Here is a 27,367-nt window from a genome sequence, read left to right on the forward strand (position 1 = left end):
TCTTATCAAGGGGTGTGTATCTGATGATTAGTTAGCATCATAAGCATGTCCAAATCACTGAATATGCCTTCCATTAAGTTGTGTATGTCAAATTTACCATGTTAGTCAGTTTTATTTCACATCAAATAAATCACAAAATAATTATTAACATACAAATGTAGGGAAGCTTTAACTAATGCTGAAATGTTATGGCAGTTAAATAAAATATAATAATATTATAAAATCTTCAGGAATACTGTATACATGAATCACCATGATAATAAAAGGTTATGATTTCAGTTCAGACACAAATTATTCAATTAATGTTAGTAGTTTACGAATTTGCTCGTTTAATTACAAAATTTAATTGTTCTGCCTAATAACTGTTGAGTGTAGCTGTGAAAATATTATACAGTAAAATGCCTTTTATAGCGATAAATCATCATTTTGCAATATTAAACAATTATGATTTTGTTTCTCTTCTGCAGTCTTTGCAAGAGATTTCAAACATAAAATTTGCCAAAAACAACAACAACACAAAGGCGATTTCCTCAATTATCACATTAGTCCATGTTAAACTTAAATCATAAAATGCTGTGAATATATGGAAGCTATAACTAATGCTGACATTTTATGGCAGTACAAATGTTTCAATCTTCTATGCAACATAGGAAAGACATCATTAAAATGTTATTACCTCCAATCATCCACCAATATGTCCCTTATTTACAAAGCACAGAATCAATGTTAGTAGTTTCACTACTTTGCTTGAGTTTAATAGCAATGCCACAACTTCTGTTCTTCCAAATACAATAATCAAATTCCAGTCACTACCTACCAATAATATAACTTCACAAAATAAATGGCTTCTGAATCGATAAATCATAATATCAAAAATTAAAGTAAATTAAACAAACATACACACCTGGAAATTTATTAAGCACCACCAGAATTGTACTGCAGGCAAAAACGTGTTTTGTTTCTGCAGACTAGGTTTAAACCAGATACTGAGAGTTTTTAGTTTTTTGACACGGCATGAATAACTTACTTATGAGAAGTACATAAGTGTGATTTCAGCTCTATAGTAATTTACAACATATTTTCATGGATATTTATGGTTTCTGCCATGTAATATTAAATTCTGGTGAAACGACAGTCTTACGTACTTGCTATCAATATCTTTCAATATATCCTATGTATACCACAGGTATCCCCAAACAAAAACCCCTAATACAAATACTATAGTTACATATATAACATTATTATAACATATCTGATGTTAATGTTTGGGGATACCTGTGCTGTATACACAGAACATTAATTTCAATGTTTTGTATCCATGAAATGGGGGGGGGGGGGGGGGGGAGGCTGGACATAGCTCAGTGACACAGCTTTCACCTGATGTGTGATCGATCTAGGATCAGTTTCCATCAGTTTCCATTGGGCTATTCTCGTTCCAGCCAGTGCTCCTCAACTGGTTTAACAAAGGCTGTGGTATGTACTATCCTGTCGGTGGGATTGTGCATATAAAATATCCCTTGCTGCTAATTAAAAAAAAAGGAGTAGCCAATGAAGTGGCAACAGCGGGTTCTTTCTCTCAATATCCGTGTGGTCCGTAACCATATGTCCTTAACCATATAACCATAAATAAAATGTGCTGAGTGTGTCGTTAAATAAAACATTTCCTTCCTTTCATGAAATGGTCACAATTTCTTGCAAATTGTAAGTCACATGGTCAAACCTAGGTGATGCTTAACTCATTTTCTGGTACACATAATCTGAGATGAGTGTAACTGGATCAAAACCCTACCAACAACGTAACATGGTATATAAAACATCAAACCGTAAACTGTATACTTTATTTCAGTCATCATACCCTTCATCACAGTTAAACCTACTCAGAGACTTGGTTTACAAGGTGTCTCCCTATCATCTACAGCAATCATCTCGACTGAAGAGTGGTCAGGCACTGGCGTTAAAGGCCACATTTTCGTTTCTTCTAATCACAGTAATTATTGCATAAGGTACACATACATTATACATACATCAACATTAAGAAATTGAACATCTCGAAATGATAGTGGAATGCAGAGTGTTGAATATGAAGAAAGCAGAAAACAAAAAAGAGTAGGGGAAAGAACTGAAATATTTAGTAAACATTTTTAAAAAGCATTCCCCCATCCAGAGTTAGGCCACCGATCTTATCGGAGGTCGGACTCTGGATGGGCGTGTTCCTAGTGGTATATGAGCACATTAAACTAGTTATTTATCTATCTATCTATCTATCTATCTATCTATCTATCTATCTAAAAAGCATTTAATACAATACATGCATAATTTACTACATTTATCTGTAAAACTGCTTTCAAAAACTTTTATATATCATTATTTAAAATGCAAATATAAACATCTTTAATAAAACATTACGGTAAAATGAAAATAAATCATTAAGTCTTGTCAAAACAAAAATCTCTTCTTTTATTCTGACATCTTGAAAATAACCAATCTAAGACTTATATAGTCTGGTAAAATTAAAACAAACATTCCATTTTTCTGGTAATCAGAAAATAACCATTCTTTTCGTTGTGGTTAAAAGAAAAGAAAAGAAACCTCCAACACATTTTTTTTTCCAGTTTGCTCCAATAAAAACAATCATTCTTTTACAATGGCCAAATAAAAATAACCATCCTTTTAGGATGGTAAAATGAAACTAACCATTCTTTTAGGATGGAAATACGAAAACAGCCTTTCTTTTAGGATGGAAATACGAAAACAGCCATCCTTTTAGGATGGAAATACGAAAACAGCCATTCTTTTAAGATGGTAAAATACAAAATAACCATCCTATTAGATTGGCCAAAAATGACCACCCTTTTACCACTGTTTGAGAAAATCAGAAGTTATCTCTTGACTGGGATTCATTGAAGTAGTGGTTGTTTTTCTTCTTGTAGAGATTCCAGAGGCGAGTGAGAGTCAGACTGTTAAAACAAAGAAGCATTCTGAGAGTACTGCTAAAGCAATGCATATAATATGTCCCCTACCAGGCCCAACAAACTTCCATATCTCCTAAATTCAAGAGCCATAACTCTGTGAAAAAATGGATAAATCACCATGAAACTACAGCACTTAGCTACATGTAGAACTTTTAGAAAAAAAACCCACCACATATGCCCCACTTTTGAGCTAGCAACAAAGCGCATTTTACAAGTGGTCGTGACAGCATAGAACATGTACCAATATATTAGTCTTTAAAGAACCAATATCAAAGATTGTGTTATATGCCGTCCTGTCATTGGTAAAGTACATATAAAAGATCACCTGCTACTATTGGAAAAATGTAGCAGGTTTCCCCTGAAGACGTGTTAAAATCACCAAAAATTTGTTATTCAATAGCTAATGATTAATCACTCAATGTGCTCTAGTGGTGTCATTAAAAAAAAAACCCTTTAAAAGTCAACTTTATAATAAAATATTTATTTATGAGCTGTGCTGTATAGGGTGAATACTACCAAATCAAATCCCATAGACAACAATAGTAACATATGTGGCTAAAACTCCTACCTGCAATGTATCAATCAACATAAACGCCACGGATATAAATACTACCACCCCTCACCCTTAAAGTGAATCAGAAAAAATTGGGGGTCAAGCTGCTCATTTCTGAAATAATGGGTAGCATCTATGACTAGCCTAGTTCCGCACAAAATTAGAGTACTTTTTTTTTACAGGTACCCCATACATGTTTCAAGCACAACGCTACTTGACACTGGTACTAGATGAAATAAAATTGGATAAATTTTTTGCCCAGATGAAACTATTTTTGTTTACAACCAACACACACATTTATCACCAATCACAGGACCTGTGGTGTTCACTTCTCTATCAAAAGTTGGGTGCACCTCGAACTTTGACCCAGCTGGAAGTTATTTGGTTTAGTACTACCTATATTTAAATCTATTTTACTGTATACTTTGTATTCTCAATAATGAGTAAAATGTGCTGTTCCTACTTTCGCTTTCACACAAGTGCTGCAAAGAGTATTACGAAATACCTATTAAGCTAAATGTTCCAAACTTTACCCGAAAACAAGGACACCGTATATTTGACATCATTCTAATATTATGACTACACACACTATAGAGACAATATAAAAATGACATCATTATTGAAGAGAAAAATCATACAAACTAAATTACAATTGAAGAAAGTTCATTCTTGTCCTTTTTTTCCTTTTAGGGGTGGGATTTAGCTCAGTCGGTTGAGTGCTCGCCTGAGGTGTTCGTGTCCCAGGATCGAACCATCTCGGTGGATCCATTCAATTGATTGGGTATTCTCTCGTTTTTAACTAGTGCACCACAACTGGTCAAAGACCGTGGGATGTGCTTTCCTGTCTGTGTGAAAGTGCATAAAAAAGATCTCTTGTTGCATTAGAAAAAGGAAGGAAGGAAATGTTTTATTTAACGATGCACTCAACACATTTTATTCACGTTTATATGGCATCAGACATACATGTATGGTTAAGGACTACACATGTATTGAGAGAGGAAACCCACTGTCACCACTTCATGGGCTACTCTTTCCGATTAGCAGCAAAGGATCTTTTATATGCACAATCCCACAGACAGAATAGTACATGCCACGGCCTTTGTTACACCAGTTGTGGAGCACTAGCTGGAGCGAAAAATATCCCAATGGGCCTACTGATGGGGCCCCATTAAGAGAGACCACACTACATCAGATATGGTCAAGCGGATAAAACGAAGCAGGAATACTAGTTAAATGAATTACCCGTTTACACAGCAGTCGTTTGAGACCGATGGCCAGCACACACACAATGATGAACACTCCAAGAGTGATCAGACCGTACTGAACAGCTTCCGTGATCTTTATTGGCCCCATCACCTCAGACTTGAACTTGTTGGCACTTTTGTCGTCAATTTTGGCATTCTGGAAAATAGTTGTCATTGGATAAAAATGGCACTTTTGTTATCTATTTTAGCATTTCTCATAACATACTTTCAGAATTTGATAACTTTGCAAATTATATGTAAATTAATCGAGGTCACTGCATTATGTTTATTGACATTTAAGCAAACTTACTATGGTGACACTCCATAGCTGACATATGCATTCATAGTCATCAAACAAAAACATTTCAATAGCAACTTTACACTGAAAGCTGTCCAGTGTTAAAGGGAGACTAAACTCCAATATGAGCCTTGTGTGTTGGAAAGATGCAAACCCGGACGACCAACACATACTGACACTTTAAAGGGAGTCTAAACTCCAACATGAGCCTTGTGTGTTGGAAAGATGCAAACCCGGACGACCAACACATACTGACACTTTAAAGGGAGTCTAAACTCCAACATGAGCCTTGTGTGTTGGAAAGATGCAAACCTGGACCACCAACACATACTGACACTTTAAAGGGAGACTAAACTCCAACATGAGCCTTGTGTGTTGGAAAGATGCAAACCCGGACCACCAACACATACTGACACTTTAAAGGGAGACTAAACTCCAACATGAGCCTTGTGTGTTGGAAAGATGCAAACCCGGACCACCAACACATACTGACACTTTAAAGGGAGACTAAACTCCAACATGAGCCTTGTGTGTTGGAAAGATGCAACCCTGGACCACCAACACATACTGACACTTTAAAGGGAGACTAAACTCCAACATGAGCCTTGTGTGTTGGAAAGATGCAACCCTGGACCACCAACACATACTGACACTTTAAGAAATGAAAAACGCGTAATTTTAGAGTTAATAAAAAAACGTGATTGACTGGATACCATGCAATATACACCTGCCAATCAGGAATCACATGTGCAGGTTACAGAAAGAAAGGACCAATAACTCCAATTATCATGTTAGTATGTGGGTTAATGTATGGACGAAATATAATACAATTATTTCGACACTTTGACAGTGGTGGTTTATTTTGTATTGAAAAATAATATATACTTATTGCTGGTTTACTGGGATGGATATTATTACAGAACATTGCAATGCATCCGCAAAAATCAGATACGTTTTGTTTCTTCAGTTCTAAGACTAATTCCTGATGTGACATGTTAATTATTACATAACCACCGGCTCACCAGAGGGCGTATTCACTGGGATGGTACAAAATGGCTGTGCCCGTAATATATAATAGCCGTCGCATTTAACTGTTTTATTAATTAACTATAAGATTATACTTGTTGATATTAAGAAATAATGTGCATTATATATCACTGAATAGGCATACCAGTTCAAAAGCCTTGCATTAGCATTCCTTTAAGAAAACTATAAACAAGTTTATTTTTATATAAGATTATCCAAAATGACGTCGTTAAAGTTTGATGTCATTTCTATTCAAAAAGACATCGCATGATATATTCTTACATCATTTGAATATCGAATAATGGCTGACTGGAATTAAAGTTGTGTACACAGTATACAAACACATGTTGTATTAAACTTGAGATATTATATGATAAAGAGATTATTACCGTTGTGTGTTTCAGTATCGTCAATATCATATATTAGGAATAAAAATAATGTATTATGCTCACAAAATACAATTTTTATTCCTAATCTTTGATTGACTAAATACTGAATTAAAATGCTATTTTAAAAGTATTATAGAATAAATAGAATTCGCTACTCATATTTTTTAATATGTAAAATATCAACTTTGTTTAGTTAATTGATATTAGTCTCGGTAGAGCCTTGACAAATACTGATTAACACTGATATTTTCTATATTAAAAAACATTGTGACGAATCCTCTATATATGCATATGTTTTGTTGGCATTTTTCTCATCTATTTCAGCATTCTGGAAAATTTTAGTGATTGAATAAATATGTCTGAACCACATTTGGTTGACCTAGCATTACTATTTCTCAGAAAATTACAAAAACGTAATAATATAAACATGCAAAGTAAATGCAAAACAATCCCACTACCCTCAGAGACCATACGCGTACGAGACGACTGCCCACCTCATGCTGGAGCAAAACCTCAAATTTAGGCAAAATGTGCTAACCTGAGACCTTTGTACCATGTACTTCCATTATTCTACTATCAAAATTAGTTGTAATCCATGATGTAAAAATGTGTAGTAGTTCATTTTCAACTCTATATAGCTGTTGGTAGTAATGTTAATATGAATAAATGTTGTTATCCAGATTCTGGCATTTTCGTTTAATTTGGGCAAAAGCCAGCCTACACAAATGGGAGCCCGTACGCTTATGTCAGAGAACTAGCATCTACATAAATATCTTCAGCCTCTTGGCTAACTGCCTAACTCATTTATAGAGCTTTTGAGAAATATTAATTTTTTTGGTTGTTGATACAAACAGAAATGAATTCTTTAAAGATTATTTGAACAAGAACATATAATTTGACAAACATTACTGAATTTTCTGTCTGTATTTTTGTTCTAATTTTCTTTGGTAACGTATACTAGATAAACATTTATCTGTAATGGAACAAACTGTTCATAGTTGGATATATTTACCTTTATGAATAAAAATTAGATCTTGTTTTGAAAATGTCAGGGAACTCTTTGTCTAACCATCACCAAAAATATTTATAATGCATCCCATGACATTCTCTCCCATAGATCATTATTACATTATTGTTGAACAGCCTCTCTAAAGAGATGGGGCCTAATTCACAAAGCTCTCTTAGACTCTGCTAGCCAACAAAGCATCCTCTTTGCAAGTCTTTTAGCATTGCACAGCGAGATCGCAAAGTTGCGAGAGTTTAGTTAATTAGGCCCATGGTCACAATACACACACTAGTAAAACACAAATCTTCTCACCTCATTCAACCACATCATTGGAAATATGATGGGTTTTTTAATTTGTAGAGTTTCCCTGAAATGAAAAATAAAATAAACATTAACATTTTCCAGGTTGAATTTTAGTTGGGTGTGGGGTGTGGTGGGTTTGGGGGAGCACATGTGTTGCCTTTAGTTTAATAAAAAAATTAGGCAAACGTTTCCTTCAAAAGAGGGGCATGAAGGCAACTTATTTTCTATCAAATTTTTTAGACAAAAATTATTTCACCCTAGCTACCGGATGTGCACAGTGGCAAACACCATGATTGTTCTTGGATGCCTGCAAGTACAATATGGATAGAAATTTTAACGATGCACTCACCATTTTATTTACGGTTATATGGCGCCAGACATATCATTAAGGACCACACACATACTGAGAGAGAAAACCCGCTGTCGCCACTTCATGGGCTACTCTTTTTGATTAGCAGTAAGGGATCTTTTATATGCACCATCCCACAGATAGGGTAGTACATACCACGGCCTTTGATATACCAGTTGTGGTGAGAAATAGCCCAATGGACCCACCAACGGGGATCAAGCCTAGATCCTAGATTGATCGCGCTGTACCACTCAGCTACGTCCCGCCCCATAAGTACAATAAGGGCTATCGTTTACAAATTTATGATTATGTTAGTATGTAAAGTTAAAACCAATAGCCTTCTACTATGGGAACAATTCCTGACTTTAATCAATGGTTGTGCCCACAGTAAGCATGTTTCAACACTCAGGCTATAAGTATGTTAATACCTACCAAATAAACAAACCAACCAATAACCACATTCCATTTATGCACAAGAAACAGGGCATACTGAATGTAATACATAGACAGAATCACATATCAGTTGTTTAGCCATGTTATTTATTGCACAAGTTTATAGTGCGCAATAATATTATACTATGACACCATGCACTATAAATGAGTGCAATAAATAACATGGCAGAACAACTGGTGTATGGTTCTGTATTTATTACATACCACCTTTCTATATTATGGTTAACAAAAGTTTAAATAAATAACACAACTTACTTCATTTGGAAAGTTGGTTCATTTTATTATGACATTCTTGGCTAGGGACATGACGTCATTCAGGTAAACAGGTACATGTACTACGCATGTGAGATTTTGAACCCACATGTTTACTAAAACATTTTTTATTGCACGGTCAGAAATGTCAGCAGTGTTCTCGCTGAGTGAAAATTAAAGGAGGGCAGCCGCGCAGCACCAAACCCTTAAAAAAAAATAAGCAAAAAGCAAAAAAAAAAATGACTTTGTGGAAAGACATACTCCTTATTTTGCCCACAAAAATAGTTTACGAAATACAAGCGCACTAGTTTTTTCGGTCTGACGTTCACGAGCAGTTCCAGTTTTGCTGAACCGATCAAACTTTTAATATTATTATTTTAAGAAAGATTTCAAGATATACGAAAAGCAATAAAGATGTTTGTAAAGTGATCCCTAATGTCGAATACATTTTTTAAAATTTCCATCTTCATCGAATGAATCGATCGCTGTGATAAAATATTACTGCCAGCTGATAAAAAGTAGTTTCGTTTTTGAAAAGGCGGTGTTTATATTATTTGGTATCCAAGATAAATGATTTTAATGATAAACACTACCACTTCCATTGTTTTTATAAGCGGTGGTATCCCCCAGAACTGAAAAGTTTACAATATTTTATAAAGAACTGCTGAATAAACAGAATGACAGAAAGTAAAAATCATCAGTTACAACCAATTATATCTGCAATTGAGGACAAAATATCAGACGATAGTTAGTGGAAACAAAAGCCAGAATGACCGTTCTGATCATGTGACAAATTTGGCGCCAAATAAGTGGGGGTTTTCAATCGGAGTTTGCAGAACCCATAAAAAATTTAATGTTTTCATTGCTCAAATAAAATGTAACTTTTATTGTGTGTATTAAAGATACAAATGGATATAGGTATGGGACGAAATAAAGCTGTTAAAAACACTGTTAAATTATGTTACAGTAACTGTCGTAAATGTTTCGTACTCAACACAGCTTGTTTCCTTTGATGTCCAGTGTGCAGACTGATCGTTGTGTTTTTTATGTGTGGAAAAAAAAGTGTGCATTTGGAAATAGCGGAGATAAGTGCTGGAAAATATAGTAGGTGCTGGAAAATAAAGAGGGGCGCAGAAAAATAAAGGAGGGCGGAGAACATGAAAGGAGGGCGGCAAAATGCAATAGCAGGGCGGACCGCCCCGCTTAAATGAAGCAGCGAAAACACTGTGTAGTAAGATTTAATGGGTATGTAATAAATTAAATAACTAAATTAAATTCTGACTCCAAAGATACGAAGGCAACATGTTATACTGCAGGTACCGTACTCACGTGATATTGTCAATCTTCTGTATATTAAAGTTCAACTGTAATTTCTTTGCAGCATTCATTACAACTCCTGTCATCTGCAAGGACACCGATTCACCAAATGTCACATACAAAATTACTTGTGGTTTAGCAGTATATTTGGGCTCTAAATGGAATTCAGGCTCCGTATTCATAAATGTACTTAAGTCAAAGTATGATACTTACATACATACTTTAAGTATGTCGATAAGTATCATACATTGACTTAAGTACGTTTATGAATACGGAGCCTGGGCCCTATTATTTAATTATGTTTTATACATGGACTTGGCCCCAGAAATGCTCTATCCCTTCAGACCCTGACTAAATCCCTGATAGCTCAATTTGACCCTGCACCACACTGTACACAAACCAGATCGAACATTTTGGTATACATATAAGGTACATATATTAAGCAGTGTGCGATTTTGGTTAACACAATTTAAGTGTCTTAAGGACTCCCTATTTGCAAATCTTTAGAGCCCACCACCAACTCAGCGAGCCATGCCATGTGTCTCCAGTAGAACAGAAGATACACTAAATGTTTGGCATGAAATTACGGAAAAGATCGCTATTCATGACTGTGGTTTCCCAGGATTTTTAGATATATGTTGACTATGTCATTTTAAAGAACCAATGTAATTTTACAAATTATTTTTACGAGCCATGCGTGGCTAGAGAGACCTATATGATTTTTCTGAGCCTTGGGCTCCCGGACTCTCCTCAAAATCACGCCCTGTTAAGAATATATCAAGAACTATTGATTGAGCAAACTATTAAAACGATGGAATGCTTTGCAGAATTTTTTGGGTTTTTAAAAATTTCTGTCACCACCAATAGAGTTTTATTTTCAAAGTGTAGACATACTTACTGGCTCAACATCAAGAAATGTCTGGTGTTTTTCAAGACTTGGATGCATTCCCTTGACCCCATACAGGACAGAGTCATCAGCAAAGAGGAAGTGAGGCGAGGAAAACAGAAATGGGGCATCTGCAAATATAAACAGACTAAATTCTGCCACATGTTGGAATGCACCAGTCTGCACATTTGTTTTTATGTGGGTATATACTGGGTCCAGTGGAGCAGTTCTAATTTGGACAAACATTCAACAATTCTATATTATAGTCTCTAATCTATGTATTCAAGCACTTCAGCTTAATTATAAAGGAGTGGGTGCCAGCATTAACAAAGGTTAATCTGGGTCTTTTCCAAAACTGAAAATAAAAAAAAAGAAGAAAGATTTGTGTTTTTAACACAAGTCAAAATGTATTCATATATCTGTATGTAAAAATTACATTATTTAACATTTTTAAAATTGTATCTTTGCATAAGGCAGAGACAAAAGGAAGTTTTAATAATATCATAAATGCTCCCAAGAGACATTATCACTCTTAAGAGGATTGCCACTCCCAAAGATTGGTTAGGCCCAATTTCCATTAAACATGATTTTGCATGTGTGTTTATTAATAAAATGCATATACATATATTGATGCATATTGATAAAAATCAATCAATGAGGTATTTTCCCATGCACACCTTTTTCACTCAGTGATGTCATGTTTGCTGGCAGCTTAATTAAGAAAACAATTGTCCAAATCGGTTGTATTAATTGTTTGGGATCATGGATAACAATATAAGAAAGAGTCGGGAAGAACAAGACTTTGATCAACTTTCTAAAAGAGAATGATCTAATTTATAATGGGTGTTGTAGGTATCACATAACAACACATGGAAATACATTTCCTGACAAAGATTCCTGGAGGGGTGGAGGCCTTGGCTGTAAGTAAGTGATATAATAATGCTTAGTATGGTGTTCTTAAATAATGCAGATATGGAAATGAATGAGAAACTGCATTAATAATAAGCAAGCCTTAATCGTAGACAATTTAAACTTACACAAGACGGATCTCACTGGAAATTAAACAGTTATGAAGACACACACTCATGAACCACTGTCCACACAGTGGTAAAGAAAGAAATGTTTTATTTAACGACGCACTCAACACATTCTATTTACGGTTATATGGCATCAGACATATGGTTAAGGATCATACAGATATTGAGAGAGGAACCCCACTGTCGCCACTTCATGGGCTACTCTTTTCGATTAGCAGCAAGGGATCTTTTATATGCACCATCCCACAGACAGGGTAGTACACACCATGGCCTTTGATATACCAGTTGGGGTGCACTGGCTGGAACTAGACATAGCGCAATGGGGCCACCGACGGGAATCGATCTCACACCGACCGTACATCGAGCAAGCGTTGTACCACTGGGCTACATCTCGCCCCACCCAGTGGTGACACCTACCTTGTTTGCACACGCTTGCATTGAGAACACCACCGGGGTTACAGTCAGATGTGTCAGACAGGTTGGCGAATGGCGTACAGAAGCCAATGTTGTCAGGGTTACTCGTTACATTGCGGAACGAACTGGGCGGGACAACATATCGTAGCAGATCAATATCCTTCAGTTTGTAGCCATATTTGTAGACAATTTCCAGCGATCTGCAAACAAAAGACATTATTAAAATGATACGAACTTTGTGCCCAAAACAAAAAATGTTGCTTTGATTTGACAACTGGTTAATGGTGATAGATGTAATCCTAACATTTTGTAATGGCACTAAATTAAGGTAAAATTTAGTTTCTAAAAATCGTAAATTTATAGTGTTACTCTATTGGAAATGATTCAAAATAGAATAATTTCATTAAAAGAGTTAACAGAAGCAAGTAAACTTAGTTCTCAGTGTTCTTTCTGGGTGCAAATTAAAGGAGGGTGGCCATGCGGCATCACGCCCTTCAAAACAAAACAAACAAACAACCAAAACCCATCCGAAAAGCTTGGTTACCATATATCGTTGTGTGTTGGTTGGTCGACTTTGTGGAAAGACATACTCATTATTTTGCCTCTCATTATCTGATACAAAAAAGTTGATATGAAATACAAGCTGACTCATGTTGTGACAGTTTTTGGTGTGACATTCATGGGCAATTCCGGTTTTGCTAAACCGATCAAAGTTTTAATATTATTATTTTAATAAAGATTTCAAGATATATGTAAAACAATACAGATGTTTGTAAAGTGATCCCCTAATGTGGGATTAAAAAATATTTGTGTTCATTTTATTTCCATTTTCATCAAATGAATCGATCACTTTGATATCGCCAATTTAACTGATAAAAAGTGGTTTTGTTTTTGGAAAGGTGTATATTATTTGGAACCCAAGATAAATTATTTTAATTATAAACACTACCACTGCCGTTGTTTTTATAAGGGGTGATATCCCCCCCAAAAATGAAAAGTTTATATGTTATACAGTATTGCTGAATAAACAGAATGACAGACATGACAGAAAGTAAAATTCATTAGTTACAACCAATTAAATCTGCAATCAAGGACAAAATATCAGATGATAGTTAGTGGAAATAAAAGACAGAATGACCGGTTTGATCACGTGACACATTTGGTGCCAAATAAGTGTTTTTTCAGTCGGAGATTATCCTGTCGATAACAAATAAAATGTTTTCATTGTTCAAATAAAATATAACTTTTGTTGCATGTATCAAACATACAAATGGATACAGGTATGGGACAAAATAGAGGTTGTTAAAAATACTGTTAAATTACGTTATGGTAACTGTCGTAAGCTATTGAAGTTTTTTGTCAGTTGCTTTTTCATACACACAACGTGGCTTGTTTCCTTTGATGTCCAGTGTGTAGAATGATGATTATTTTTGTGTGGGAAAAAAGTGTGCATTTGGAAATAGCGGAGATAGGTGCTGTAAAATATAGTAGGGTGCGGGAAAATAAAGAGGGTTCTAGAAAAATAAAGGAGGCAGCAAAATGCAATAGCGGGGTGGGCTGTCCTGCTTAAATGGAACAGCAAGAACACTGGTTCTTTAATGAAAACTCAGAACAAAGTTTTTCTGAAATGGCCTAATATAAAAAAATATTTCAGCAAATAAACTTTGTGTTTACGTCCATTGGCTAGTGGGGGATATTGTCATACTGGTCTGCTATAATGTTTATAATCTGGGCCATTTGCAATATATTACTGCTAGTTCATTAACACAATTTAAGCAGAATTAAATGTTTCACCTAATATTATAAACGTTTTTGGTGCACTGTGATGAACATCCATAGGTGCAACTATAAAACAAGTTTTATCGACCTAGGACTTATAGTCTGTGAGAAACTGAACTAAATGCAAAACTTTAACACAAAAGTTGATGCCAATAGAAAAGTAATACATGTACCTACAAGTATATGTAATTATCATCCATTAAAGGCTTTTGTAGGAGATATCGCTGGCACTATAATTTGCGATATCTCCTGTGATATTCTCCCAGGAGATATCACTTCTTTTTGTTACGTCACTGTGTATGTTACAGTGCTAAACCTATCATTAGTGACATCACGCCACTGTTGTTCTGGTAGTTAACGAGTCTACCGCTGCCAAATATAGTGACATTCAACCCACATTACTGACATTGTTTACAATTGTTGCAAACGAAAAGAATGATAATGGATGATAAAAAGAATACCCCCCTCGTGTCTTGTGATATCATAATTTATCAGCACTCTTTGATAAAAGTATAAAAATCCTCGGCAAGCCTTGAATTTCATACTTTTATCAACTCGTGCTGATAAATTATGATATCACAAGACACGAGGGGAGTATCCTCTATACATGTATGTCCCCATTTTAAGGCATTTAACTTCGTAAAGGCAAGCCAAAAACAAATTGTACAAACCTGCAAACATCAGATGCATACAGATACAAAGGACGTGATGAATCCACAAAGGGTGGGAACAGAGTTCCATCTGTAGAAAAAACAAATTCAATTTTGCATTACATAAAAGTTTTAATTTGATATTTAGTAAAATGCAAGTTATACATTGTATACCAATGTCTGTGACAAAAAGTGCATAACTGAACTATAATATTTAACTTTTGTCAAGATGGTAGTTTTTGTTTCATTGAAAGAACTATAAATAAGGCAGATAAGAGTCAAGAACCAACTGGCCTCGATGGCATCATGGTTAAGCCATCGAACTACAGGTTGGTAGGTACAGGGTTCGCAGCCTGGTACCGGCTCCAACCCAGAGAGAATTCTTAAGGGCTCAGTGGGTAGGTCTAAGGCCACTACACCCTCTTCTTTCTCACTAACCACTAACCAACTAACAACTAATCCACTGTCCTGGACAGACAGCCCAGATAGCTGAGGTGTGTGCCCAGGACAGAGTACTTGAACCTTAATTGGATATAAGCACGAAAATAAGTTGAAATGAAATGAATGTCAGGAACCATGATGGTGACTAATTCAATCAAATGTTTGTTTTCCTCAATTTCCACTAATATGATTAATTAACGAAAATAAACATTTTACTTCTTGAGAAATACAAGTACAATGTAGCTTAAGATGAGTTGTGTTTACACTTACTACAATTATCACTAATCTTCAAATAATGAAAGGAAAGATTTTATTTAACAACACACTCAACACATTTTATTTACCGTTACATGGCATCGGACATATGGTTAAGGACCACACAGATATTGAGACGAAGCCCGCTGTCGCCACTTCATAGGCTACTCTTTTCGATTAGCAGCAAGGGATCTTTTAAATGCACCATCCCATAGACAGGATAGCACATACCACAGCCTTTGATATACCAGTCGTGGTGCACTGGCTAAACGAGAACTAGCCCAATGGGCATCGATCCCAGACCAACCATGCATTAAGCGAGCACTGTACCACTGAGATATGTCCCGCCCCTCAAATAATGACGTTGTTTTGTTTATCAACACCACTAGAGCACATTGATTTATTATTCATTGGCTGGTGGATGTCAAACATATGGTAATTTTGACATAGTCTTAGAAAGGAAACCTGCTACATTTTTCCATGAGGGATCTTTTATATGCACCATCCCACAGACAGGATAGCACATACCACGGTCAAATAATGAATGCAAACATAGCTGATTTATTTATCACTGTTCAACTCCTTTGAGATATTATTCCTCTCTTTACCGGAACAATCGTTATAAAAATCATGTTAAATAGGCACCTCATTTTGATTTATGACATCTATTAAGACTAAATAAAACGTCTTGCACTGAAAATATGCAATATTAATTAGTGTTTGCATGTTTGGTTTGTATATCAACAATAATTTTTAAAAACATGCAAATTAACACGATACATTTAATAACAGGAATACCAAGGAATTAGATGTCCCGCCTACCATGACATCTGTCAGTGAACTGTGATGAACATCTGTCAGTGCAACAGTTACTATAAAACAAGTTTCATTGATGTAGCACATATATTTTGTGAGAATTGGAGCTAAACACAACATTTCATCATTGAACTAAATGCAAATGCAAACCTTTTTCTTGCTCTTTTTTCACATGCATTGTAAAAAAAATGTTTCACTGGCTTACAGTTGAAAACATTTTTTTTTTAAATCACTTACCTGAACCATTTAACATATTAGCATATGGAGTTGACCACCAGTTTAAGGAACTGAAATAATAAATTAAAAAAAAGACTTATACATAATTATTAAAAGGAAGGAAGGAAATGTTTTTTTAACGATGCACACAGCACATTTTTATTTACGGTTATATGGCATCGGACATATGGTTTAGGACCACACAGATATTGAGGGAGGAAACCCGCTGTCGCCACTTCATGGGCTACTTTTTTCGATTAGCGGCAAGGGATCTTTTATATGCACCATCCCATAGACAGGATAGCACATACCACAGCCTTTGATGTACACTTATTAAAAGCATAATTAATGTCTGCAAATGGTTAAATCTGACATAGTAATTCCCTAAATAATGGCATAATCGCTGTGCTTGTCTTTCACAGAAATAAACGCATTATGATGTGTAATCCAGTCCAGCTGTGTTTAAATATAAAATAACACTTGAGTTGCCACCTTCAGCCTCAAGTTAAACTTGTCTTCCAAAGGAATGGAAGCTGCAAATCTGCCTGTCAATCCACAAATCATAACCTCTGACTGAACATCTTTACACAACTACAAACTTTCTATTGTTATTTGATTTACTGGATTCTGACTGGATGATATCTTTGAAAACAAATGTTTGTAATTGGGTTTTTTTATTCATTTTTTAATTTATCAATGTATATGATTTTAATAAAATCACTTAAAGGGACACACCCTAGTTACAGTTATTTGTTAACCATTACGGCGTTGTTTTTCGCTATTAAACCCATTTTTAACAAATAAAATTGCACTTTACTTACATTTTATTATTTAGAATACACATTTCCATTCACCTGAAGTGCTTTTTGGTAATCCTGATGTTTGTAAAACCACGAAATGTATTTTTTGCATTTTTTCACAAGACGTGCTATCGAGAAAAAAACGTTAAGCAAGCGAGGTCCAATCTATTTTAAGAGGGAATCTTCCTGTGTAAACGTCACTGATGTTGGTATACCACGTGACCGTTATCATTTTGGTTTGGTTTGTTTTCTCATGCACGGTTCGCACAATCAACATCCGATTTGTTGTTGTTCATTTGTGAGATTTTTCTTCACAGTTCGTGAACATTTTCAGTAACAATAAAGTTCAGACAAGTAAGTGTCTCAATACAAAATGTTACAAACCCTTAAAACCAATAATTTCGCTAAGTCTTACGATATCTGGAGAGGGGATACAACCAGGACAGAACAGTTGGAACATGTCCAGGAGAGGTGAAAAGAACGCACCCCAAGTCTGTGCGCACTCTGTGAAATTTGTTGTGACGTAGGCATTGTTGTGCTTCGAGTGACATTTACCGGTGACATCAGAATACTAACTTTCAAAATTATTTCAAGCAATTGGGACATGGGGATTCCCATGGTATTTATCTATATAAAACCTGCTTTTTCACTCCATTTGATAAAAACGTGATCTAAGTGTGTTACAGGTTTGTAGATTAACCAAATTATAATTTATTTTCGCTAGATGGAACTAGGGTGTGCGGCTTTAATTCGGCTATGTGCTATTAAACATGAAATGATTCCTGCAAAGGGAAAAACAAACGTTATATACAAATGGCAAGAAACAGTAAAGTCTATGAAATGGATTTTCATTTAAAAAAAAAATTGAATCAGCTTTCTCTATGGATGTAATTTTGCAGTTGGGATTACAAGGCAACTATTTTCTTACGAGTAATGCTTGGCGTACACCTGCTGATTAATGCCAACTTGACTGTCAAGCCGGCAGTAGTCTAAAAATGTGCACACACCATCTGAGACGACAGTCTAATCAGGGCAAAACTGTTGCATCTTTGCCCTGCACACACCTACTGATTAACAGCAACACAACTGTGGAGTCGGCATTAATCGGTAGGTGTGTGCCAAGCATAAAGAACTGGTATAAATTAAAATATCTACATTGTTTACTGTTTGTTGAATCTTGAGGCTGTAACAAAATTCAGTCACAAATTTATATACTGTAAATAAACTCTATTTACCTAGGAGTTATGTAAAACTTAGTTTTTAAAGTGTTAAAGAACCCAAATTCTCTTTTTAATCTAATTGAACCATTACAATTACCTGAAAGCAAAACAAAACATATTTGATCAGAGTTTATACCAGGCTAGGTGGCTGGTGAGACAATATATGACTCAACCAATAAAATGAACATGGTATAACTTACCTGTTATAATTCCAAGTGGCAATTACTCCAAACTTGTCAACATCATCGGATCCTGTGTAAATGTTATATATTCCATCATCTGTCCCATTTTTCTAGCAAAAAACAAATTAATAAAATAGAGTAATATTTTTTTTGCATTGCAGGTAAGGTTTAAGCACAACTGTTAAGTGCAATATTAGTATTATCATTGAATTATAAATTAATATTCCAAGTCAAAGCCAACCCTGGAACCATGTAAATTTAACATAGTTTAATGTAAAATGTAATTTTGAAAGCATATAAATAATCATTTAGGTTTTATTGTATTTTTAAGTACTTATGCTATAATGTATTAGCTAATTAATTATAATTATGCTATAATACATTAGCTAACTTAAATATTTCTGATTTTTTTTTTTAAATCTGGATTTTTATATCATAAGGGTAATAATAATGTAGCTTCCCTTTTTATCTTTCGGTGAACCATTCAAAAATGCGCCAAAATTCCTTAAGAAATTGCACAACATTTTTCTCTTTTGATTTAATCCTATGGGATATTCAAATTTCAGTAGCACCAGAATTGCCCCCGCCCACTACCAACCTCAGTCGGACTGCTAGTGTTCCCTTGCACTTGCCAGCATGGGCGGTTCCTTCTCCCACCCGCCCTACCGTTTTTCTGTCCTGGATGGAGGAGCCGGCCAAGGCCGGCACCTGCACCCATGACAGGCGTGCAATACAACAGCTTGTTCTGAATGTGCACGTAAAACCCAATGACCTGACCTGACCTGACCTGACCTGACCTAACTACATGTATAATTATGCCTACACACACATGCAAAAGATGGGGAAAGAATAAGAACATAGTCAAAAAATTTAATAAATAAGACAAATTCACTTCCACATTTATATAATATAAAAAAAAAAATTCAGTAAAACATATTTCCTGAAATACCTTTAGAAACATTCATTAGACAAAATAAAAAAATTGCATGAAGCAAAATAAAACATGCAAAAAATGAAATATGGCAAGCCAAGGGAGACTACTGAAAATATCAAATAAAATACTCAATAATTTATAAATATAGTTTTAAATAAATGGGTTTTAAAAATAATAAATTACTGTTCTGTGACATCATATCCTTATACAATATTCCTTTAATTTGTGAAACTAACAATCATTGCATTATTTTAGTTTCAAATACTGCAGTTCACTAATTGTACAGTTATTTGTAACAAATAGCTTAATTAATCAATACCACACATATTCATTTCAAAATTTAATCTAGATATATATCAGATATGTAATATGCTGCCACAAGGCTTAAAACGTGATGTTCCCAAGAACCCTTGACTAAGAACAGAAAGTTCATCATATTTTCTGGTTCAATCTATAGTGGTTTCCAGCCTTCTTCTACGCACTTTGCCATCATTATGTTTTATTGCAATTACCACAAAGAATTATGGATGGACATTATATGCAAAATTTTTACATACAAAACTGTGACATCATATGTTTAACCTTTAAACCTTTTCCATTATTTAAAACTGAATTTATTCTAGTAGTAAATGAGAAATTACTAGGCAGCAGTGGGTTTTTTAAAACAAAAATTAATACTTCTAGTGGAAAACCACAATTATGCTTCTTTAATAGAAATGGTAAATAAAATACATTTTAAAAATGTATTTATCTATACATGTAGTGTGTTAACAAGTTATAATTTTTTTTACATATACATAGAAACTGTTTGAGAAGGACCTCTAAAAAACATTTGATAAAATTTCTGCAATAATAAATACATGATCAAACAGTAATCACAAAATAGATTAAGATACAAGACACATGTACTTACCTTATAAAAGAGACCAACATGGTCATCGAAAGGTATTGTCTTGTGTGTCCAATTAAAAATGAAATCTTCAAGGTCTTTGATCAAGGGATCTTCATAACCCCACAGTACATCATGTACAGAAAGCGACAGAAACATATGAACATTGGGAAACAGATCCAGAAAGATTTGAAACGCCTCTTTGACTGCGCCATATTCGAAGCGAATCATGTTCAATACAGTCTGGAAAAAGAAGGAAATAACACATACAGTGTACAGTGTTTTTGGTTTTTAACAGGTTACCAGAAAGTATTGCCAGAGTTTTATCCATAATGTTTTGTCTGATGTGATTAAAAAAATTAGCACAGTAATCAAACTTGTTGGGGGTTTTAAGGCCACTGAATGATGCAATAAATTGATTTATTAAAACAGACATAATTATTTAAATATATATATATTAGCACAGAAATTGTGAATTTTGGAATTTTCCGTGCCTACAGAATGCCTGGATAAATCCCTGATTGCCATCTGCTAGTTCAATTCTATATCCACCTGATTTTGGCAATAAAAAAACTATCCTGAGTTTAGGATATATTCAGTGTGTTTCTGGTAGTTTTAATGTTTGTAGTAATCCAAACTAGATTTAGTCTCACAATAATGTCATACATACATGTGAAAAAATACAATATATACTAGGGAGAAAATGTTTTATATAACGACGCACTCAACAGATTTCATTTATGGTTATATGGCATCAGACATATGGTTAAGGACCACACATATTAAGAGAGGAAACCCGCTGTCGCCACTTCATGGGCTACTCTTTTCAATTAGCAGCAAGGTATCGTTTATATGCACCATCCCACAGACAGGGTAGTACATGTGCACCGGCTGGAACGAGAAATAGCCCAATGGGCCCACCGATGGGGGATCGATCGCAGACCGTCTTTTTAACAGATGATTATTCTCATTGTAACATGTTTTTTCTGCCATACCTGCATGATCATCTACTTTATGCTTACGACAAGAACCCCAGCATGTATTCTATAACTATGTGTAGACAGAGAATAATTGGTTACTGTCTTAAGATATCAGCTTTTTCCTGCGAGGATGTGAGGTTTTGCACTGCAGCCTTTGCCCTTCAACCTGAGCAGTATAAAGTCAATATCTTAAGACAGTAACCAGTTATTTTATTTATCCTGCATTTTATATTCATGTAAAACAGTAAGAAATGGGTTTAACAATTATGTAATGTAACACAGAAATAATCAATTAATGCACACAATATGTTTGATCAACAAGTCTTAGAATACACAAAACTTCCAGTGGAGTCACTGCAGGGAAGGCTCTCTGGGGTCAAAGCAATGTTTACTTTCTTAATGTGTTTACTGTATCAAGTACCTTTAGGGCACATGTTGTGTTACACATTATTCACAATCTAGACTACCCCAGCAAATACTGAAAGTCCTGTACACACACTTTCACCAAGTCACTCCCATCTCGATTAGTGGTCTGTGAGTGGTATATCAAAGGCACTGGTATGTGCTGTCCTTCTTGTTGAATAAGTACATCACAAGATACTCTGTTATCAGTTATTGTAATTATATACCAGAAGGTTTTCTCTCTTTCTAAACTATTAATCTCCAAACTAAACACTTACATGCCCAGAGCAGTATGCTTTAACCATACTTACTGAATTATACATACCTGGAAGAAATTTGTTTAAATCACTGTAACCAGAATTTTAGTTAAAGGGAGAGTAATCTCAAATATGAGCCGTATGTGTTAAAAAGATGCATATCAAGACCACCAATACATACTGACACTGTAAGAAATGAAAAACACGTAATTTTAGAGTTAATAAAAAAACTGGAGGCAGCCATTTTCTTTTGTTTTCGGTGCTTCCGGAATTCTAGTTTGGGACGAAGTGATGTGAGCTCTGACCAACTCCGGTATGCACAGTGTAAACAAAGGCAGTCATTTACAACAAGGCGCTTCGCTTTAATCCACCTGACTTGTAAAACAACATAAATGACTTGATAATATAATAAACTATTTAACTAAATATATTTTAATTTGCATTAATAGAATGACTGGCCTCGGTGGCGTCGTGGTTAGGTCATCGGTCTACAGGCTGGTAGGTACTGGGTTCGGATCCCAGTTGAGGCATAGGATCTTTAATCCAGATACCGACTCCAAACCCTGAGTGAATGCTCCGCAAGGCTCAATGGGTAGGTGTAAACCACTTGCACCGACCAGTGATCCATAACTGGTTCATCAAAGGCCATGGTTTGTGCTATCCTGCCTGTGGGAAGCGCAAATAAAAGATCCCTTGCTGCCAATCGGAAAGAGTAGCCCATGTAGTGGCGACAGCGGGTTTCCTCTCAAAATTTGTGTGGTCCTTAACCATACACATGTATGTCTGACGACATATAACTGTAAATAAAATGTGTTGAGTGCGTCGTTAAATAAAACATTTCTTTCTTTCTTTCTTTCTAATAGAATGAAATGGGGTTATAGTATTTTTCACTCTTAAAAAATCCAAAGAAAAAATGCATTTTATTAGGCCTATTGGTAGGGTACGTTGGAGCAAAAATGACCACTCACAATAAGTGATAATTTTCTTTTCTTTGGGACTACATAATTGGTCAGTTTGTGATTTTAGATAGGAAAGTCAAGGACAGGCCCTAGTTTTTAATCACTAACACATATTATTGACTATTATAACCGTCTTTGATAATTCGAGTCATACTTTACTTAGATTTTATTGTTTAGATTATCAATTTCCGTAGATTCGAAGTGTTTTTGGTCATCCTGATGTTTTTAATATCACAAAATGCATTTCTCATATTTTTAAAAATGCACGTGCATCTGAGAAGTAATAGTTATGAAGTCAAGTTTTAGTCTGTTTTTAGAGGGTATTTCACCATTCCAAAGTCACAGACTCATGTTTCACTCACTTGTAACTTTATCCAAATGTGATACAGGTTTGTAGATTAACAAAACTTATTGTTAATTTTCACTGGTTGAAACTAGGGTATGTCGCTTTAATCATGAGTTTTACAGAATTATTTACAGTAATAAAGCAGGACAGCTGATAATGTCCATTACCATTATAGGGGTGGCCGCGTGGCTATTCCACAATACTCTGTGATCTTAATAAAATAGGCATGTATTTTGTTTTGTGTCTAAGACACCTTGACCGGTGACCGTCTAAATATACACCTGCCAATCGTAAAACACAGGTGCAAGCCACAGAAAGAAAAGACCAATTAACTAAAAAAACACTCCGATTATCATTTCAGTACGTGGGTTCATGTATGGACAAAACAAAATACAGTTACTTCGACGCTTTGACAATGGTGGTTTATTTTGTATTGAAAAATAATATATACTTATTGCTGGCTTACTGACATGGATATTATTACAGAACATTGCGATGCATCTGCAAAAATCAGGTATGTTTTTGTTTCTTCAGTTCTAAGATTAATTCCTGATGTGACACGTTAAATATTACATAACCACTGGCTCGCCAGAGGGCGTATTCACTGAGATGGTACAAAATGGCTGTATATACAAGTCATCACATTTAACCATTTTATTAATTAACTATACAATTATACTTGTTGATATTAAGCATTAAATATAGTTGCATATGCCTACCAGGCCAAATGCCTTAATTGATCCTTTTTCACCCAACTTAAGTGATTTGCATGAAATTTTGAAAAATTGGTACAATTTGAGAACCAACAATGTAACATTGCACATGAAATTTTGATTGATCGTCCACATAATTTCAATGTTGTGCTGAATAATCATCAACATGAAATCAGGACATTTTAAACTAGCACTATTTGGTGTCTAACATACATGCGTAGGGTTATTTTAACACCTGAATGAGACAGCAATAAACTGGTAGTCGCCACATAGGGTCCTCCTACCAAATAATCAGTAAACGATCTTTCATATTTATTTTCACATAGACAGGACAATACATACCATGATTTTTAATATACCAGCACTGGTTGATATGGAAAAAGAAAACAAAGTTCACTGAGAATTATCCATCCTACGACCCACTGCATTACAGGCAAGCAGTCTACCACTGACTTAAATTCTATTTCTGGACTATAATAGAACAATTAGCTGTTACGGAATACCTGTCGTGGACAGAACTCTGGCAGTCAGGGGTTGTGCCCACCACAGGCGTGCTTGAAGAGTTCTCTGATAGAAGCATGCCAAAAATTACCCACACCCACTTAAGGAGCAACTGAGATGGTCCTAAATTGCTTTAAAAATGGTTGAAGTGGAAACTATCATACTACCAGTTAATATTGGGGTTATTTTATAAAGTGTTGGTCCTAACTTTTTTCTGGGTAAAAATGATCCAGAATACTATCATCATCAACTTACGACTAGCAGAATGTTCAAAGTAGTAAATCTGTCTGTTTCTGGACCACACGACATATTGCGATCAAACACATATGCCCTGTCTTCCATGTATGTTACAGTGGCATTTTTCTCTATGAAATCAATCTTCTTTTTTGTTCGATATTCTCTGGAAAAAAAAGGGATACGTTTTAAATACTTTAATTGATACTTTTATGTATTATGAAAACAATTTTTTTTGTTTAAAGTTGAATCACTGTATCCTTATCACTTGCATTGGGCTTCAAAACATGAACTATGCAGTAATAAAATTTATCTTTTAAATTCCATATTAAACATAAAATAGTCTAGTCATGTCATCAAGAATGAACAAAGAATAAAAGCATTGATAGAAACTGAAGTCCATGTACATTTGAAGAGTTAATTTCCAAAGCTCAGTATACACCAATTTTCAAATCTAGTAATTAGCAGTGAAGGTACATCAGGAAACATTTTGTTCAATATCACGTCGCGATTTACTACACAATGTCAAAAAACTAAACAATACTTGCTAATCAATTTTCAATTGACTAGAAATATCGCTAATCAAAATTTTGGAAACAAAATAATCCCTGTACATGTATATTGATGTTAGAACAGCTCAGCAATACAACAATAAAAGTTCTATCAAACCATTATCCGAGCCCATTGATGAGGATCTAAAAGCTGTGTTTCATGTTATATATACGCTATTTCACATTGCAGCAATATCATGCTTTTCTCAAAATAATGTAAATGGATATATCACGTTTTGGAAATGGACTCTTCATTTATTAACCTGTATGTGTAAGGTCCTCTTTCTTCCAGCACAGGTATGGCACCATTTTTTATAATCTCATCAGGGTTGACAACATTGAACACCCACACTTGGAAGTAAATTGGTGCAGGGGGAACAACCCAGTCTTCGTAAGTATCAGATCCATTTTTCAGTGGTATATGCTAAAGGAGACAAAAACTTTAATCACCACTGAATAACAATTGTAACTTGAAGAAAATTAATGTTTCTACAGGGCTTTAGAATCACATCAGTCATAATGTTGAAAAACATTAAAAACGAAAGTATACCCAAATTAATGATAAAATATAAACTACTAAAATAATTCAAAATGCATTTATGAAGACCTCCAATTTTGCAATTCTGAAACCAACATGCCCACTAGTTATATGTATTTACATTTTTGCACTAAAAAATTACCCCAATGTGTTTACTGCTTAGGAAAATACATCTAAAGGTCTATACTTGTCAGGAATGGAATCTACTTGTATAGTGTGGTAATGTTTACACTAACATTAAATTAAATAAAAATCTCCTCAAAATCCATAAAACTTAATAGGTCCTATAATTTATCAAATTATGTATCTTTCAAAATAAATTATCATCTAAACTGGAAGTACTAGAAAGAAATGTTTTATTTAACGACACACTCAACACATTTTATTTACAGTTATATGGCGTCAGACATATGGTTAAGGACCACACATATATTGATAAAGGAAACCTGCTGTCGCCACTTCATGGACTACGCTTTCCGATTAGCAGCAAGGGATCTTTTATATGCATCATCCCACAGACAGGATAGCACATACCACAGCCTTTGATATACCAGTCGTGGTGCACTGGCTGTGATGAGAAATAGCCCAATGGGCCCACCGACAGGGATCGATCCCAGACCGACCGTGCATCAAGCGACGCTGTACCACTGAGCTACGTCCCGCCCTGGAAATACTAAACTTAACATCTAATTTATTTATTTACTGTCCTAATATTTTTTTTTTATCTAAACCTGTTAGTCATAACGAAATCAAAATAATAAACTAATAAACATATCAATAGCAATAAGGGGAGGGCTATAGGTGTCTCGATCTAGTGTGCTTTAAAAAAAGAAAGAAAGAAAAAGCATGTTTAATAATCAGCACTGATTTTTAAATAACTATAGTGGGTCCAAATGTTTGACTCTAACTGCATTATAATACTGTCATACGCGTGAGAGGAGACTTCCAACAGGAAGCCACTGGCGTTTCTGCGCAGAATGTTTCTCGCAGCTTGGCCTATTCTTACGCTACATCGTTATCGACTTGAGCTCGGCTTTTGACGTTTTATTCTTTCTCGGTTGACTGATAAAGCCCAATAACCTCTTTTATCTGCGTATGGATCATTTGCTTGAAGACATGAATCAGCACACAGCCAATTACAACAAGAATGACGCCTAGGACTCCGCAGACTATCGAACAGATAAGAGATTTCTTGGCCATTTTAC

The 27,367-nt window shown here is 35.0% G+C and overlaps 1 protein-coding gene across 1 annotated transcript; it reads right to left on the minus strand.

The window, feature by feature from the left end:
- Positions 1-1,570: 1,570 nt before the first annotated feature.
- Positions 1,571-27,367, minus strand: LOC121375856 (lysosome membrane protein 2-like). The gene is made up of 13 exons (XM_041503528.1): positions 27,243-27,367; positions 25,888-26,048; positions 25,095-25,239; positions 20,706-20,924; positions 18,877-18,968; positions 16,678-16,727; positions 14,950-15,019; positions 12,503-12,699; positions 11,061-11,179; positions 10,175-10,248; positions 7,801-7,855; positions 4,768-4,926; positions 1,571-2,957 (listed from the first exon to the last, which is right to left on the minus strand). The coding sequence occupies exons 1-13, from the start codon at positions 27,360-27,362 to the stop codon at positions 2,898-2,900; spliced, it is 1,521 nt and encodes a 506-aa protein (XP_041359462.1). The 5' UTR covers positions 27,363-27,367; the 3' UTR covers positions 1,571-2,897.

This window comes from Gigantopelta aegis, chromosome 6, assembly GCF_016097555.1.
Source record: "Gigantopelta aegis isolate Gae_Host chromosome 6, Gae_host_genome, whole genome shotgun sequence".
Classification (NCBI taxonomy): domain Eukaryota; kingdom Metazoa; phylum Mollusca; class Gastropoda; order Neomphalida; family Peltospiridae; genus Gigantopelta; species Gigantopelta aegis.